General features: G+C 38.3%; 1 protein-coding gene across 1 annotated transcript in view; it reads left to right on the top strand.

The window, feature by feature from the left end:
- Positions 1–16,274, top strand: part of KCNH8 (potassium voltage-gated channel subfamily H member 8) — a 207,709-nt gene that overhangs the window by 87,566 nt on the left and 103,869 nt on the right. The window contains exon 4 of the mRNA XM_067292476.1: positions 14,458–14,585. Coding sequence (XP_067148577.1) covers positions 14,458–14,585 — 128 coding nt within the window. The remainder of the gene's footprint in view (positions 1–14,457; positions 14,586–16,274) is intronic.

The following is a 16,274-nucleotide window of genomic DNA, read 5'->3' as shown; positions in this document are numbered from 1 at the left end:
TGTCAAAAGCCTTGCTAAAGTCAAGATAAACAACACCACTACTCTCCCCTCATGCACTGATCTAGTCACTGAGTTGTAGAAGGCTGTCGGATAAGTCAGGCACAATTTCCACTTTGTAAATCCATGCTGACTACTCCCAATCACCTTTTTGTCCTTCATATGTTTGGGAATGGCCTTCAGGAGGTTTGCTCTATCATCTTCAATCAGATCAAGGTGATGTTGACGAGCCTGCATTTCCCCAGATTCTCCTTCATGTCCTCCTTGAAGATAGGTGTGACATTTGCTTTACTCCAGTTCTCAGGAACCTTCCCCGATCACCATGACCTTTCAAAGGTAATCAAGAGTGGTCTCACAATGACATTAGCCAGCTCCCTCAGCGCTCATGAGCGCATCCCCTCAGGTCCCATGGACTTGTGTATGTCCAATCTATTAAAATGTTCCCTAATCTGACCCTCTTCTACTGAGGGTAAGTCTTTATTGCTCCAGACTTCCCCACTGGTCTTAGGGGCCTAGGATTTCTCATGGCACATCTTACCAGTCAATATCAAGGTGAAGAAAGCATTGAGTACTTTGGTCTTTTTTCACAACATCTGTCACCAGGTCCCCTGTCCCATTCAGCAGCAGGTCTGCATTTTCCCTAGTCTTTCTTTGGTTGCTGATATACCTGTAGAAGCTCTTCTTTTTGCTTTTCACATCCCTTGCCAGATTCAACTCTAGGTGAGCTTTGGCTTTTCTAATGCTGTTCCTGCATACTTGGACCATGTCTCTATGTTCCTCTTGGGTCACCTGACCCTGCTTCCATCTCTTGTATGCTTCCTTTAAATGTTTGAGTTTAGTCAGGAGCATCTTGTTTATTCATGTAGGTCTCCTGCCAACTTTGCTTGACTTCCTGAATGTGGGGATGGACTGTTCTTGAGTTTGAAGAAGGTGATCTTTGAAAATCAACCAGGACCACTCTTCTCTGCAGGGCCATCTCCCATGGCATTCTTCCAAGCAGAACCCTGAACAAGCCCAAGTCTGCTCTCCTGACATCCAGGGTTGTGATCCTGCTATTGCCTTATTCTTTCCTCTCAGGATCCTGAGTTTGATATGGTAACTGCAGCCAAGGCTGCCCCTGACCTTCACACCCCAACCAGTTCTCCTTGTTTGTAAGAACAGCAGAGTACCTTCCCCCATCACCTCCTTGATTATCTGTGCAAGGAAGTTATTAATGCACTCCAGAAACCTCCTGGATTGCTTATGCACTGCTGTGTCGTCTCTGCAGCAGATACAGGGGAGGTTAAAGTCCCCCACGAGGAGCAGAATCTGTGAATGTGGGGCTTCCTCCAGTTGTCTAAAGAAAGCCTCACCTATTTCTTCCTGACTGGGTAGTGTGTTGCAGACACCTACCGTATTGCCCATGTTGGTCCGCCCACTAACCCCAACCCACCAGCTCTTGTCTGGCTCATCGTCCGTCCCCAGGCGGAGCTCCATGGGTTCCAGCTGCCTTCTCGCATGCAGGGCAACTCCCCCCTCCTCACCACTTGCCTGTCCTTCCTAAAGAGCCTGTATCCATCCACTGCAGCACTGCAGTCGCCTGAGCTGTCCCACCACATCATTGATCCAAATGAGTTTGCGGCCCTGTAACTGTCTGCAGACATCTCCTTCCTCCTGTTTGTTCCCCCTGGCACATGCATTAGGGTGCAGGCACTTCAGAGAGACACCCAGTTGTGCTGATTTCCCAAAAAAGGTAGGAGAGCTTCCCCCGTAATGCTGTCCTGTAGGCACTTCCTTATTTGTGTGCATACATTTGAGGTGGGTCCCCTTCTGCTCTGTTTTGTTGATTATAAGGTTTCTCTTGCCCACATAACCTTGCACCCTTTGCTTGCTAACCTGGTCTACCACTTTCTCGTTCGTTTGTTGGTCATCATCTCCTTCCCCTATCATTCCTAGTTTAAAGCTCTCCTCACCAAGTTGGCCAGCCTGTTGGCAAAGATGCTTTTCCCCAGTAATAAGTGTGAATTAAAAGCTAGACTCTACCCCTTCCTACCATGGGTTAAACTAAGCAGCAGTGTTATGGGTTAACTGGCTAGCTGTCTTTTTCTGACTTTCTATTAATCCTTAGATCTGTATGAATTTCTAAGAAAACAGATTTATTTTGGTTGCGTATCATTTGTTTTGAGGTTTTTTTTTTCTTTTTAGTGTGCCAGAAGAGAAATACCATGTGCCAACCATTTTGCAATCCAGATTTTTATGTAAAAATGTCTGTTAGGTGGCAGGGGAGAGCTCTTTTTCTAACAAATTCTGCAATATGCAGATTGATTTATTTTGGTTAATTATTGTCTCAGCCCCTTCCTGATTGCTCAAGCTACAGCAGTGAATATTCAGGGGACAAATTTTAGTTTTAAAGCTCTTCATGACTGTCAGGAGGCAGGATGTTGGGAGAGGTACCTACAGTCATCTAGATGTATAGTATCCAAAGCAGCTAAAATTGTTTCGGGATGCAAGGGCACTATGCAGTTCAGTCGACACAGGGGTGGGATAGAAACACAGTCTGACCCCAGCTTTCCCTTTGCTGAAAGGAACAGTATACTGTGGAAACCTTTATTCTCCAATGACTCGATTACATCTTCTCTATGAGGGCTTCAATTCTGGCTGACCATCAAAATAGGAAGCGATGGGACTGCATCTCTTCCATCCTCAGTGAAGAGAAACTGTTTTCCTCCTGGTTAGTGCATGCAAATACCTGTGGGAAAAAAATATAACTGTCTTTATACTCCCTGTTTCTGCATATGTGAGCACATACATGCTTTAACTCTCCCCTTTCCACCTTCCCTGTGCAAGCAAATAAGCTGTATTTGAGTCTTGAGCCTTTAGAGAAACAACAATTTTCATGACTACTGCTTTAGCTTTTTACCAAGTGTTAAATGTGAGTGACAGTCCTATTCCAGCAGTTCTTAGAGGGGCACAGGATATATTCTGGAGATGAGGGGCAAAGTGTCCTTTGTGGCACACTGAAGGAGAAAAGGAGAAAAAGAAAAGCAAACTCTGATTCAAACTCTGATCAAATGTGGAGGAGGCAGACTGTATTCTGGGATATCATGGAAGGGTGAGAGAATACCTATATTAGAAACCAAATAACTCTTTAACTCACCAATTCCTTGATGAACTCATGCAATCACCTCCAGATTTTCCTTTGAAGCCAAGTTATGAAGTAATGTTTTTGTGGGTTTGATTTGTTTTGTTTTTCAATTTTTTTGCTTTTTAGTTTGTTGGACTAGGTTGATGACAGACTTAATGGAAAACATCTCTGGACCTTCCTTACAGAGCTCGTTAGCTTAACTATGCAAAACAGCCTGGAAGAAATTGCATGGGAATGTTTAGTATGTGCATTGCCAATTACAAGTGCTCTTCAGAGCTGTTGTATGTGTAGTGGTGCTTTTTGTTTTATTTTGTTTTTGAGGGATTGGGTGGGGGGGTTGATAAGAGTTAGCTTTGCTGTAAAGCAAACCTTTGTACAAAAATGTTTTATTTTTGTGGGAAAATTTTGAAAAGGAAGAAATATCTTTAGAGACTCTTGCAGGCCTAGACGTAGCCTTGAATCTTACATTTTAGTAATCAAGAGACCGCTAGGACTGGAATGCATGTTGAACATGTATTCTGTGTTCAGAAACAGTTCCACAAATAAGACAACTTAAAGCATTTTCAAAATTCACTTGTAATTGTGGCTATAGTCAATGTAGTTTTATGCAGTAGCTCTTCAGAACAGCTCTGAGGTCCTATAAAGTCTCTGAAGATAGGGTCTATTATAAGCCAGTTTTGTCTAGCTGTAGCAAATAAATTTTTACAATTGTGAACTGACCATAATACCTTCTGTAATTAAGGTTGTAAAACAATTTTATTTTCTGACCTCTGACTTTCATATTCTGAAACTCTTAGTCCTCAAAAGGTAGTCAAAAACAGTTTTGGAGTGTTTCAATGACCTCATGAAACATGTGCACAGTTGTTATAGTTTTTTGACCTTTTAACTATCTTAGCTTTTACCTATTTTTTTTTTTTTTAACTAATTCCCCCCTCCCTATTTTAAGTCTGGACAAGTTGCAATGACCACAAAATGTTTTTGAAAGTGCCTGCTCATGCTTATCTACAATTCAGAAGCAATTAAGAAAACAAGTCTTCATCTAATGAAAGACATGCTTGCATTGAAAGATAGAAACTATTCAGGAGTTTATATTCTTATTTTCACTTATTAAGTGAGCAAGATTATATCCTATAATCAGCTTCTGTGTAAAATGTTTATTTAATTAATTTGTGCAAAGATCATTGAGTGTGAAACTATGATCACTGGAGATTACAAATAACCTAAGGATTCTGGAAGGCAAAATATCGGTAAAGAAAGTATGTGATCAAAGTCATGGAATTAAAGGGAAAAAGTCCTTTAGGTTCAGTAAGATTATGTCCTTAAATACTACATCCTTATACAGAAAGATAAACATTAACGCTTGTTGCAGTCAGTGAAAAGTTTCTCAATGACTTATGAGGAAGTTCTCTCACCTACCTGGCTGTAAGGCCACACTTTAGAAAGCAGAGAAATAGGATTTTTGAAAATATTTAAGACCAAGGGCTTTTTTTAGAATATTTAAAATATTCTCTGTATTATTTCACTCATGTTTTCCTTTGTAATGATAAAAAAAGCATACAACTTAGCCATGTTATAGCAAATAGCATTCATGGTGGGATGTAATTTTTTTTTCAAAAATAAGAAAAGTCACATCAAAAAACAGCTGTAAAAATAAACAGCTGTAAATTCAGAACAGAATTTTGTTCTGTAGTAACTACATACAAACAGTTACTTCAGGTAAATCAATAGATATGCTCTATCAGTGGAACAATAGCTTAAAATCAATTTATCTTCCAAGTTCTTGTGCTAGATCTAAGTCTATTTTTAGAAGCAGTTGAAGAGAAGCATTCGACTTGTTGGGTTTTTTTAAATTCTTAAGTTTATAAGACCTGCATCTGAAAATGAACGTCTGTTTGTTTATTTAGGAGTGCACTCCCCTCAACTTCAAAAATTGAGGTGGAAAGAGATCCCCTTTTCTTCTGGCCTTTTTTTTTTGGGGGGGGGGTTGTTCTTGTGTGTATGTGTGTGCGTGTGCACATACATATATATATATATTTTTTGTATATATATGTATGCACACATACTGGAATAATTGGCAGCCAGGTTAAAGGATGGTGATTAAGGATTCCTTATCTCACATGCATATTGCTGTATAAAGGTCTTTCTGCTCCATGTAACACTAATAATAACATATACTATTGCTGCTTTTCTCTACCTGTAATAACTTCCTATTAGCTATTAGTAAGATGAATTTTCTCTGAAGGCATAATTTTAGAATGACCAAAATCATACACCTTGATTTGATGTGAAAAATCAGTCCTTGTAAAAAAAAAAAAAAAAAAAAAAGGTCCATATTTTGTATTTACAGCTTTTCAGTTGGTATGTCTGTTAAATACATATTCTTCTTGAATCACGTAATCAGTTTTAAAAAAAATGATTAGAAGGTAGGTAGAGCCCTGGATCCACCATACTGCTGATAGCTCTGTAAATGTTTGACTGCTGTTGACAGAAGGAATGCTTCCTGAAACAAACAGACCTCCCACAGTGCATTCCCAAGGGTGGTGCTTTTATTTTGTCTTAAAAACAAATGGGCTTCTATCAGTTTTCTCTTTATTGACATCCACTGGTGTGTTGTCCCCTGGAGAATAAGATCAGAAAGTTAGCTAAAGATCTTAAAAATCCTAGAAAAACTCATAGCAGCCTTCCAAGTAATCTCTTTGGGAAGTATTTTTGTGTTCATTCAGAATCCTTCTGTATTGCTTTACTCCATTGTGTCCTTTGGAATTGAATTTTTTTGTGTTTGAGGATTGCCTAAGACAATAATGTGTTGTCCTGAGTTAATGATAGTGTCTATGATCAAGTACCATTGTGTATTCTTTAGCCATAATTGTATTTATTTTATGGCATGTGGGCTATTCATAGGTGTTTATGCAGAGACCGTACTTTCTACTACAGTTTTCTGTACTTCATGATACAAGTGATGAAGGCTTTTCAAAAGTTGTATTAAAAGGGGGAAAAATCTCCGTTGCACTTTTTACAGGAAGCTGTTTATAAATAGGCTGTAAGATTAATAAACAATTGAGAAATTCTTTAATAAATAGTTTATTTAACCCAGCATCACAGAAGAAATAGCATACTACTTATACTACATTTTAGCTAGCACATCTTACTCTGCAGTTGGATTGAGTTGCTGGGCTATTGCACCCTATAGAGATACACAGGAAAGGTAACGGGAGAGGTTTATTTCCTTGCCTGATTTTAGAATACAGTAGCAGAGGCGATCACGTAGGTACTTGAATATGTCACTCCCACTGTAGTTTGAGGAGGGAAGGGTCCAGCCTTTAGCAGCTTGAAATACTGCTGTTAGCCTCATTACAAACCCTTTCCACTGTGCTCAAGCATCTTAGTCTGTCATGAAGCAGTATTGTGAACCTCTCCAATTCTTTCTTACCCTGGTACTTCTTAGCAAAGAAGAAAGTTTGTTTGTCCTGTTCTGCTTTTTTTTTGTTCAGCTGGGAATCTAGCTCATGCATTCAGGAGCACGTTCTTTCTCTGACACATTTTCTGAGCTGGGAGCTGCATCGCCTTCTGTTTCAGTTCATGACTGACTTTTACTTTTTATAAAATGAAATAAATAAAAAGGGCCTTAGCTACTCTGCTAACTTATCTAGTCCTCTGAGTACAAAGTTAACAGAATAGAAATTCATAATGTCCTGGAAATGGCAACACAGATTTTCCACACTCTTAAGCCCTTGTTCATTAATGGACTTCATGTATTATTCATTCACAGTTTTAAACAGGCTTCTCCACAGGATAGCAGCTGCTACTGCTGCTTTAAAGTTATTTTTCGTCACACCTCTGCTTTTCTTTTCACTAGGCATCAGTAGTGTGGGCAGCTCCCCTTTGCAGGCAAAATATTAGTGCTTTTGCCTTTGTCGCTCATCTTCTGCCTGAGCCTAGATGCATCAGACTAGCATAATTAAGGAAAGCCATCTTCCACCAGTGGTGCAGCAGTAATGTGGCCAGTATTTGGGTCCCACTGCCTCTAATTCTGTAGACCAGATGGTCAGGACTTAAGAAAATCCAAAGTGCGTGACTAGATTGAGGCTCAGACTTTGATGCTACAGAGCGGTTTCTGAAGAGCTCTGCTTCTTACAACTCTTTTGACTGCTGCATTGTGATTCATGTGTGAATTCACAAATTGGACGGTTCATCTGATGAAAAACAAAGAAGCCTAGATACAATCCTCTTAATCTGTGTTCTAGAGTAACTCTAAGTGAGAATTAAATAATTATTTTTTATAGAAATCATCATCTTTATAGGTTTGAGTGTGGTCTGAAACAATGGTCTGGCTCAACCCTGAACCGTCTGAAGCGTAGGCATGTAGGAGCTGCCTCAGCTTCAGAAGAACATTTGCACAGTAGCAAACTTTGGAAAGGTGAAAAAGGTGCATAGAAGTTCCCCATTTTTTGCTGTCTACTGGCTCTGGTATTGCTGTAATCCTTTCAGATTTGATTGCTTTCTGTAAACATTAGGGAGAAACAGCCATGTAACAGTAACTGTCATCTACTAATAAGGCCTTAATGTCTTAGGTCTATTTATTTCTCATACTTGCTCCTTGACCTCGTGAGAGCTAAGAAGTTATCTCATTATAATTCTACTGTACTTCTATGCAATCTATTTATAAAACTGTGTACTACACTTAAAAATAAAAAATAAAAAACTACAAAAATAAAAGTTTTCCAGGTAATGGGCATTGCAGGCTTGACTGTGTAAAGCCAGACCTGTCCCATTGTAGCTCACTGCTTCCCTGACGAACTCTTCCTTGAAAAGTATTTACAGATAGTTATGTCTATACTGTCTTTGCTAATTGTACCCCGGTGGACATGTCATAACTTGAGGTGGTCATATTTATGCTGTTTGAAGAGGACAGTCAACGTGCATGAATCACTCTTACCCTAAGCCTGAACTGCCCTACCTGTCAAGCAAACAGTACAGCAGTGGTAATCAAGTAGTTGGGGCTGGAATACAAGCTTGAACTTGGAACTAATATGATTGGATTGTGTAGAGGTAAAAAAGCAGTGAACAATTATGGCATGGTCCATAGATGTGATTGTCTATCTTTCCAATGGCTACTGTACTCAAAGAAGTGACAAATTTGGAAAAAATACTGCTCAGAAGTCCAAATCCGCAGCCTTTTAGCCTCTAGGATAACTTAGTCTCATTGTTTTAGGTATAACTGCTTTATGTGAATAAAGCCAATCAAGTACTTATGTGTTTGCAGGGCTAGACCTTCAGACTATTTTATCTGTTCCATCTCTATTCCATGCAAATATTGCCAGTATATTGTCTCCTGGGTTAAATAGGGGAGGTGCTGGTTGCTTTAGCTCGTCCTCTAACTTTCTGGGAGCTACTTTAATGAACCAAATATTATTTGTTTTACCTAAAACCACATGGAAGTACTACATATCTTAAATACAAGTATTAAAAAAAAAAAAAAAGCTGTTTGTATTTAGTCATGTTCCAGTTTCACCTGCTCCTGCATAGGTCTACTGATGCTTTACAAAATTCAGACTCATAATCTAAGTGATCCTCTGTCTATTCCTTTTGATACACTACTGAACTCTTTATTTAATTAAATCTGCCACAGAAAACTAGAGAACCACTTTCAATGTAGTGCAAGTTCTCCTTTTTTGTGCCCAGTGCAGGTTCTTAGGAATTTGTTTGATTTGCTGAAATCTGGGAGATAATTCAGAAATCTATGTCTAGACTGCTACTATCCATTTAAATCCTTCTCATATGATTGCTTAGGTTAAAAACAAATAAATCTCTTGGATTTTCCTGTATAATATGATTGAAATGCTAGGTATTAATCTTCTCTTTCATGCCCACATGCACTTGCGTAAAAAACTTCTTGTGGTAATGATCCATGAGTAGACTGGGAGATGATGCCGTATCAGAGCATGTTGGGCATTTAAACGCTCCATGCCAGAAGAGGAAAATCTAGGTAGTGGTTTTAATTAACACGTGTTCTACTGTGATAATGAGTAAGCTGAGGGAAAAGTGAATGCAGTTCTTTTGGAGGAATACAAACTAATGCTGTGAAAAATGAAAAAATACCAAGGCTGAGATGTTTTGTCAGTAGTGTGCAACTTTTCTGGCTAGGACTGTTTAGCTTATTTCAGCCTGGAAAGAGCTGCATTCCGTGGCTGCTCTCACGTGCCAGTGAACGTACTGCTTCCAGCTCGTGTCAGAGGTACTAAACGCAGGCAGCTCGAGTGAGCTGAGCAGGAAGATTATGGTGGCTCTGCATGTGGTGATGGATTTGCTTTCCAAGTAAGGTCTTATACATGCTCATAGGCAACCGCAGGAAGCAGAGCAGGGGAGTGTTGAGTCACGGTCCACGAGGACCCGGGGAAGGGCTCCTCTGGCCACGAGCTGAGCATCCTCTGCTTAGCCCTGCTTTGCCTCAGGGGGAATTCGTGCCATTTTTTATTTGTTACCACCCAAAGTCCACTACTGAAAGAACGGTGCAAGTTTTACCTCCCATTTGATGAATAAACAGTTTATTTTTTACATATCAGGGATTTAAAAATATTGTGTTTCATCTGGTGAATGAGAATATTCTAAATCGTAAAGTGTTCTGTACCATATCCAGCGCTACGCTTTAAATGCTTTGATGTAATTTGGGGGAGAGCAGACATAGGTTTGGTTTTAATTTGGTAAGCAAAGCTGACTTTACAGTTCTTTTGCCTTGCTAAAGCAGGACAAACCTAGTAGAGCTTATCAGAAGCTGTCCTCTTTTATTTTTTTGATTTATATCTAAGGAGTAGATTTTTTTCAAAGGGACAAGAAAAGAGTTAAGCCCTCACTTTCTATTAAGTGGAAGTTTAATGCTTCAAGTTCTTATAAGATTGCAAGCAAAAAAGTAAACAGATATAAAGGTGTTTGGGGTCTGACCGTGCTTTCTTCACAGCAACCTTCCCTCACAAGGTTGTAAGAATTCTTCAGTTGTTATGGAACTAAAGATGAGCTTTGGGGAAGGTGTTTGTTTTCTTGGAAAAGACTTTTGATTTTGTCACGTGATAGTTGTGGTGCTATAGCTAGCTTCATAAAAAAATAATAATATAAAAGAACAGCACAGAAAGGCAGCAAGAAGAGATAAAACCCATGTTCCTACTTTTGTCATCAAGAAGAGGGGGAGTTAAAACTAAATTGCAAAGCATCCTTTTTAAGAGCTATTTCAAGGGGGATTATCATCACACAGGAAGGGGTGTGTACATGTGCCAGCAGAGAGAGGCCCAAAATCTGTCACAATAGTTGGGGAGATGAGAAATGCTTTTGATTTTAAGCACAGGGTAAAAATAAAACAACAGCATTTAAAGTGCCTTTCTGTTTGTGGGTGGATTTACTATTGTGTCTTTTTTCTAAGATCAGCCTTGGAAAGAGAGGTAAATACATCAGGTATGTTATAATTTTTAAGAACCATGTAGGACAGCTGCATGTGTGTCTCTCTCTCTCTCCATATATATATGTGCATGTATATATATATATAAAACAATCTCCTTCAAAGTAGTGATCCGTAAACTGCATGTGAGAGGAAAAGAATGCAGGTTGCAGATAATAATTCCGCATATATCAAAGATACAGCTGGTGAACAAAGTAGTTCAGTAAGGATTAGGATTGTCCTTTTCCAAAAGGCACTGGAAAGATCAGAAAGAAGGGGCATTCACAAACTTCATTCACTGGTTTATGTTACAAGGTATTGACACACAGGCCCCAGCAACACCATTGTCTGATGGCATCTTATCTGCATATGCACTTGTATTTTTTCCCTACTAAGTATTACAATAAAAATTCTTTGTCATTTCTTTTTAAAAAGAAAAATAGTAATTTTTAATGAATTTTATACTGTCTTTTTTTAGCCCTTCTTAGCTGTCTCTGGTGGTTGACTGGCTTCTAATATTAACATAGGGGTAGTGTTACAAACAGTGGAATCAGCATGTGATGGCAGTCACCTGCTGTGCAAATATGCAATGAGTATAATTCTAAGTGCCATATCAAGCCATTCAATCCGAGTAGGTTAATGCATACAGAATTCTTTGTGGCTGGAATGTTAAGCCTACATAGGAAAGATGGGATCCACCTAAAACAGAATATTATCAGGCCACTGACACTTAAAATTGAAAATGTTATAAGGATTTTTTATTACTATTTAAAGAGTGGGCAGAAATGACAAATGCAGAAGGAAATATGGTTTTAGATAATGCACTTTGCTTCTTTTAAGAACAATTAGTCAAAAATCCACTAAAGGAAAAACAATTCTTAATTTAGCCCTGAGTAGTATACAAGACTTTCTTCAAGATGTAGCCACAGAATAACCTCTCTGTAATATTAAGTGATCAATTCAACATTCTTATTTAACTGAAGAGCCCAAATAATCCACTACAATTAAGTTATTCTTCTAAATGTGAGGTATACAAAAAAGAGAAAATTTGATAAAGAGAAATTAGGAGGAACATCTAAAAGGGAAAAATCTTTGCCTTTGAGATGGAGATGGTTTGGAAATATTGTATTACAGGCTCTGAGTAGATATATATCATCTACCAAATGGCTATTTAAAAATGATAAACATAAAGACCAACCGAAAAGAGATAATCAAGATTAAAACAAACAAAAAGGCATTATTAGACACAAAAAGATAATCCGAAACTGAAAGTGGTATCCAAATAAGAAAACCAGAACAATAGAAAGCTGAGGAGATAAACAAATAACAGGCTGAAAAAAAACAAGGAACAATTTCTGAAAGACATAAACAACCAAGTCCAACAGATCAGAAACAAAAGGAAAAACAAATCTCCTCCCCTGCCCTGAACCAAAAAACCCCAAACCTATTGGGAATTTTCAAATATAATTGTTATTTGAGATGTATAAGGAGTCATTAAGGTTTTAAGCAGAAAAGTTTATTATTTTTTTTAGCATTAGTGTTCATCATGGAGGCATCTAAGGAGTTCATGAACACTAAGGAGTCTTTTGTGACTAAAAGTAGAACTATCCAGATCTGAAAAGTCTGACCAAGTTTTAGAACAAAGCAATTTTGTGCTGCTCGTCGTATTGACAGGACTGGATTATATTCACCGAGCAGTTCAAAAGACCTTCAGATATGAATTATTTCAAAATAATTCAGGATAAATGGAAAAGTTAGATCGAGCGCATATAGCCGGAGAAAACCCCAAATGAATGACTGAAAGAGAAAATCTCAGTGAAAATTTGGTGTCAATAAATGCAAAGACATTGCTCATGGGAAAAAAGAAACAACCTTAACTGAATATGTTGACACTGACTGGCTCTAATTACAGTTCCGGATAGAGATTCCGGAGTTGCAGACAGCTTTCAGCTCAGTGCTCAGCAGGTAAGAGAGAGGCAAATCAGTTAGGAGCTGTTAGGAACAAAATGTACTGAGATGGATTATCCTGTGCTTTGTAGGCTAAGGACCTGGGGAGGTGATAAATATGAGATACTGTGAGGATGAAGCCTTTGGCTGAAGAGCCCTGAAAGCGTTGCCTGCCAGAAGCTGGGAGGAGGCATTTGCCCTTTCTGGCCCTGCCTTGAAGCAGGTCTGAAGCACATTTTGTTGACCGCTTTGGGAGGCTGCACTGTGAATTGAGCTGCCTGATCCAACATGGCAGCTTAGGCTGAGGCCTCAAAGAAAAAGAGAGGCCTGCAAGGAGTTTTAAAGAGGATTTTAAACCAAAATGACAAAGGTAGACTACTATAGCTGCCGATACTACAGTGGAGACCCCATTCAATAAAGACTAAAGTCCATTTTTGTCTACAGAAGCAAATAAGCACTTTGCTCAACTTTAGGATTTAAGAATGCTTTTCAAATTAAGTTTGTGTTTTAGATGCTTTGCTGAATCAGAGATTTAAAGATGAAAGCTTTTTTTAAAAAAGGGGGGGTGGGGGAAGGAGGAGTCATTCATCTGAGGGTTTTCTGAGTCAGCCCTGCTGTGTATCACCTGTCTTTGTTGTAGCTGGCACTTTGATGTGCTATAGCTCTCCAGCCCACCTGCAAGTGCCCAAGGTGGAGATCGGAAAGCTGCAGCACTAAACATGGAAGTTTTCCCTCTGGCTTCCCCAGCTTTCTTTCGTGTAGCTGCTTGGTTTTGCAGGACAGTTTGGGTCGTTTTGGAGGTTTCTTGGCGGGGAAGGGGGGAGGTGTTTTTTACCCCTCTTTCTAACTGATATGGCAAAGTGCTTATCTGGAGAGGTCTCTGTTGCATGAGTTAAATGAAAAGTTCTTGACTGAGAAGTCTGGAGAGTTTGGCTTCCTACAATTTCCTCATGAATGGTTCTGTATTATAAAGCCAAAAATATATAATTTTTTTTAGATATCAAACCTTTCATGCTTTTCCTGGACAGGTTTCAAAACGTACCTGTTTTGCTTGTTGTTAATTTCTGGCTGCGCTAATTGTTTCCCCCCCCTCATTTGTATGCATTGAATTAACTTTAATTAAACCTGTTTGACAGACAGTTTTTTCCTTTATTCTCACAATTCCTTTTTTCTTAGTCCTGACACATTGCAGAATGCCTACTTTCATTTACCCTGGCATCAATTCACTGTAATTCCATCAGAGTCACCGGACTTGCATTGAATTTACTGCTGTATAAGCAAGAACAAAATTTGATCCCATGATTGACAATTTCAGACATCTGAATGGAGGGAAGAACACAGAACTTTCCAAAACGCAATGTTCAGTGTTTTCCCTTAATGGATTTCATGTCACCAAGGAATATGTCAAGTGACTGCTACGTGGTAGGAAAATTAGAAATCTAAAGACATGAAAATAAGAATTGGATATTACTAATGATCAAGGTTGTAGATTAGCATATTCTGACATAACAAAAGCCTAGTACAAGTCAGCTTCTTTGTTCTTAAAGCACACTGCAAGAGGAGGATTTTTTTTCTTTTCCTGAAATAAAGAGAAGGTAGGACTATCTTAAGGACATTTTAAGTGGTTAATCCTAGCCACTCTTGCCTCTGGTCAGTAAGCACCACCTACTACTATTTTTTTTTCTGAAACAGTACATTTCTCTTATCTTTGAAATAATATGTTGTAATTAATCATTTCTGAGTTGAGTGAAGCGTTCGACTTTTAAAAGTGACTCTTATTTTCCCTTCAGAAGAGGTGTTTTGTCATCTTAACTGCAAAAGATTAAGCAAAACCTAGAAAAAGTGTGTGTAATTTGTACATTTAGTCTTATTTCTACCAAATGCTAAAATGTCAATAGTTCAGCTCTCAAAGGTTGAAGTGGCATCTCCTGATGTTTAAGGGACTCTCGCTTCTGTTCTACAGAAAAATGGAAAGGAAGAGGAAGGGCAGGGTCGCATTTTGATTCAGCACGAAGACGAAGTAGAGCTGTCCTTTATCACATCTCTGGACACCTACAAAGAAGAGAGAAGAACAAATTAAAAATTAATAATGTAGGTGTAATTCATACAAGTTCCTTTTTTCACCTTCCTTTTATACCTATGTTACTTTGCTTCTGAGAGCAAAGGATGGTCTAATTAGCTTTGCTAATTCTTATTTCCTCTCTTTTTTTTTTGTTTACTGTCATTTCTTTTAAAGAATGTGTTGTAGAAGGTCAGTAGATATCTGAGAAAAGTCCTAATCACAATTTTATCGTAATAAGAGGAGTAAAGCATACTGAAGTGTGCTTCTGCATACTATGGTATTTGTTACAGTTCAGGTATCAAGACAGTGCATTTAGCTATACTTTACATAGACATTTATTTTACCCCAGGAAAACCACATTATGAAATTTCTTAAAATATAATTTTAGCTTCCAGTTTACCTTACCATCTCAATTATTTCATTTCAATAATCACCATTTACCCCCCAAAAATCCATGAAAACTCAAGGCTTTACTCTAGCTGAAAATCTTTATATTGAGTAAACTCCAGAAAGTCACACTTCATTTAGGAAACTTTTCATATGAATGTTCCCAGCTTTGCAGAGGGTAAATTAATGTTTTCACGAGCGACAGGACACGAGGCAACGGGCACAAACTGAAACACAGACAATTCCATCTGAACATGAGGAGAAACTTTTTCACTGTGAGGGTGACAGAACACTGGAACAGGTTGCCCAGAGAGGTGGTGGAGTCTCCTTCTCTGGAGATATTCAAAACGTGCCTGGATGCAATCCTGTGCAATGTGCTCTAGGTGACCCTGCTTGAGCAGGGGGGTTGGACTAGATGATCTCCAGAGGTCCCTTCCAACCTCAGCGATTCTGTGATTCTGTAACGGAAGTAATGCCGATTCTTTCTTTAAATTAGCATTTGTGTTTTCTTAGTAACTATAAGTAAGTTCATAAAGAACCCTGTGAATGTTGCAAAACCAAATCCAAACAATAAACAAAACCAAAAATATAACAGCAGAAAGACTTTTTAAAGAAGTATGTTCAGAAAAAAGAATAATTCTCCGCGTTTATGAAACTAAGTTTCAGGAGGAAAGTCAATCGAGGAAAATGAGAGAGACGCAAGAAATTAATAATTACATATAAAAATTTGCTGGAATTATATTTGAGAGTCTGCACCAACAATGAGAGCCCAGGGAAAAAGATATATGCTTATAGTTATTAGAAGCAGAGGCTGTGAAAGGAGACAGTTTTTCTTAAAATCTCAGAACAGTATTTAGTTTCTTCTTTACATTTCACTAGCATCAAAAAGCCCTACTTCAAACTAGGACCTATATTACCATATTTTGATTCCAAAATTTAAAATGTAAGTATAAAGACAAAAGGTGGGAGGGAATTCTGAGTAAGAGAAGTGGACAGAGATACTGGGGCACTTTGCTTTGCTTCTTTTCTGTATTGAATCATTTGAAAACATCAGCTATGTTTTTCTAACTTATTTTTCAGATAAATTTTCAATATTCCATACTGATATGGCTTTGAGGGAATACCTGAATTATATTGTGAATTTTAACTGCCAGGTTAAATGACTGTAATCTTTGATTCATTTTTTCTAGGCTGAATAATTTCCACTGAGAGTGAAGAATAATCTGTGTTTCAGCATTTCATGATATTATTTTTATAATAGTTTATAATTAGTTTTTTATTTAGTAAATATTCCTTCCAGAAGATAGAAAAAACTCACAGAATGTGACTGA

The sequence above is a fragment of the Apteryx mantelli genome, chromosome 2 (genome assembly GCF_036417845.1).
Source record: "Apteryx mantelli isolate bAptMan1 chromosome 2, bAptMan1.hap1, whole genome shotgun sequence".
NCBI lineage: Eukaryota > Metazoa > Chordata > Aves > Apterygiformes > Apterygidae > Apteryx > Apteryx mantelli.
This window is presented reverse-complemented; position numbering and strand designations above follow the sequence as displayed.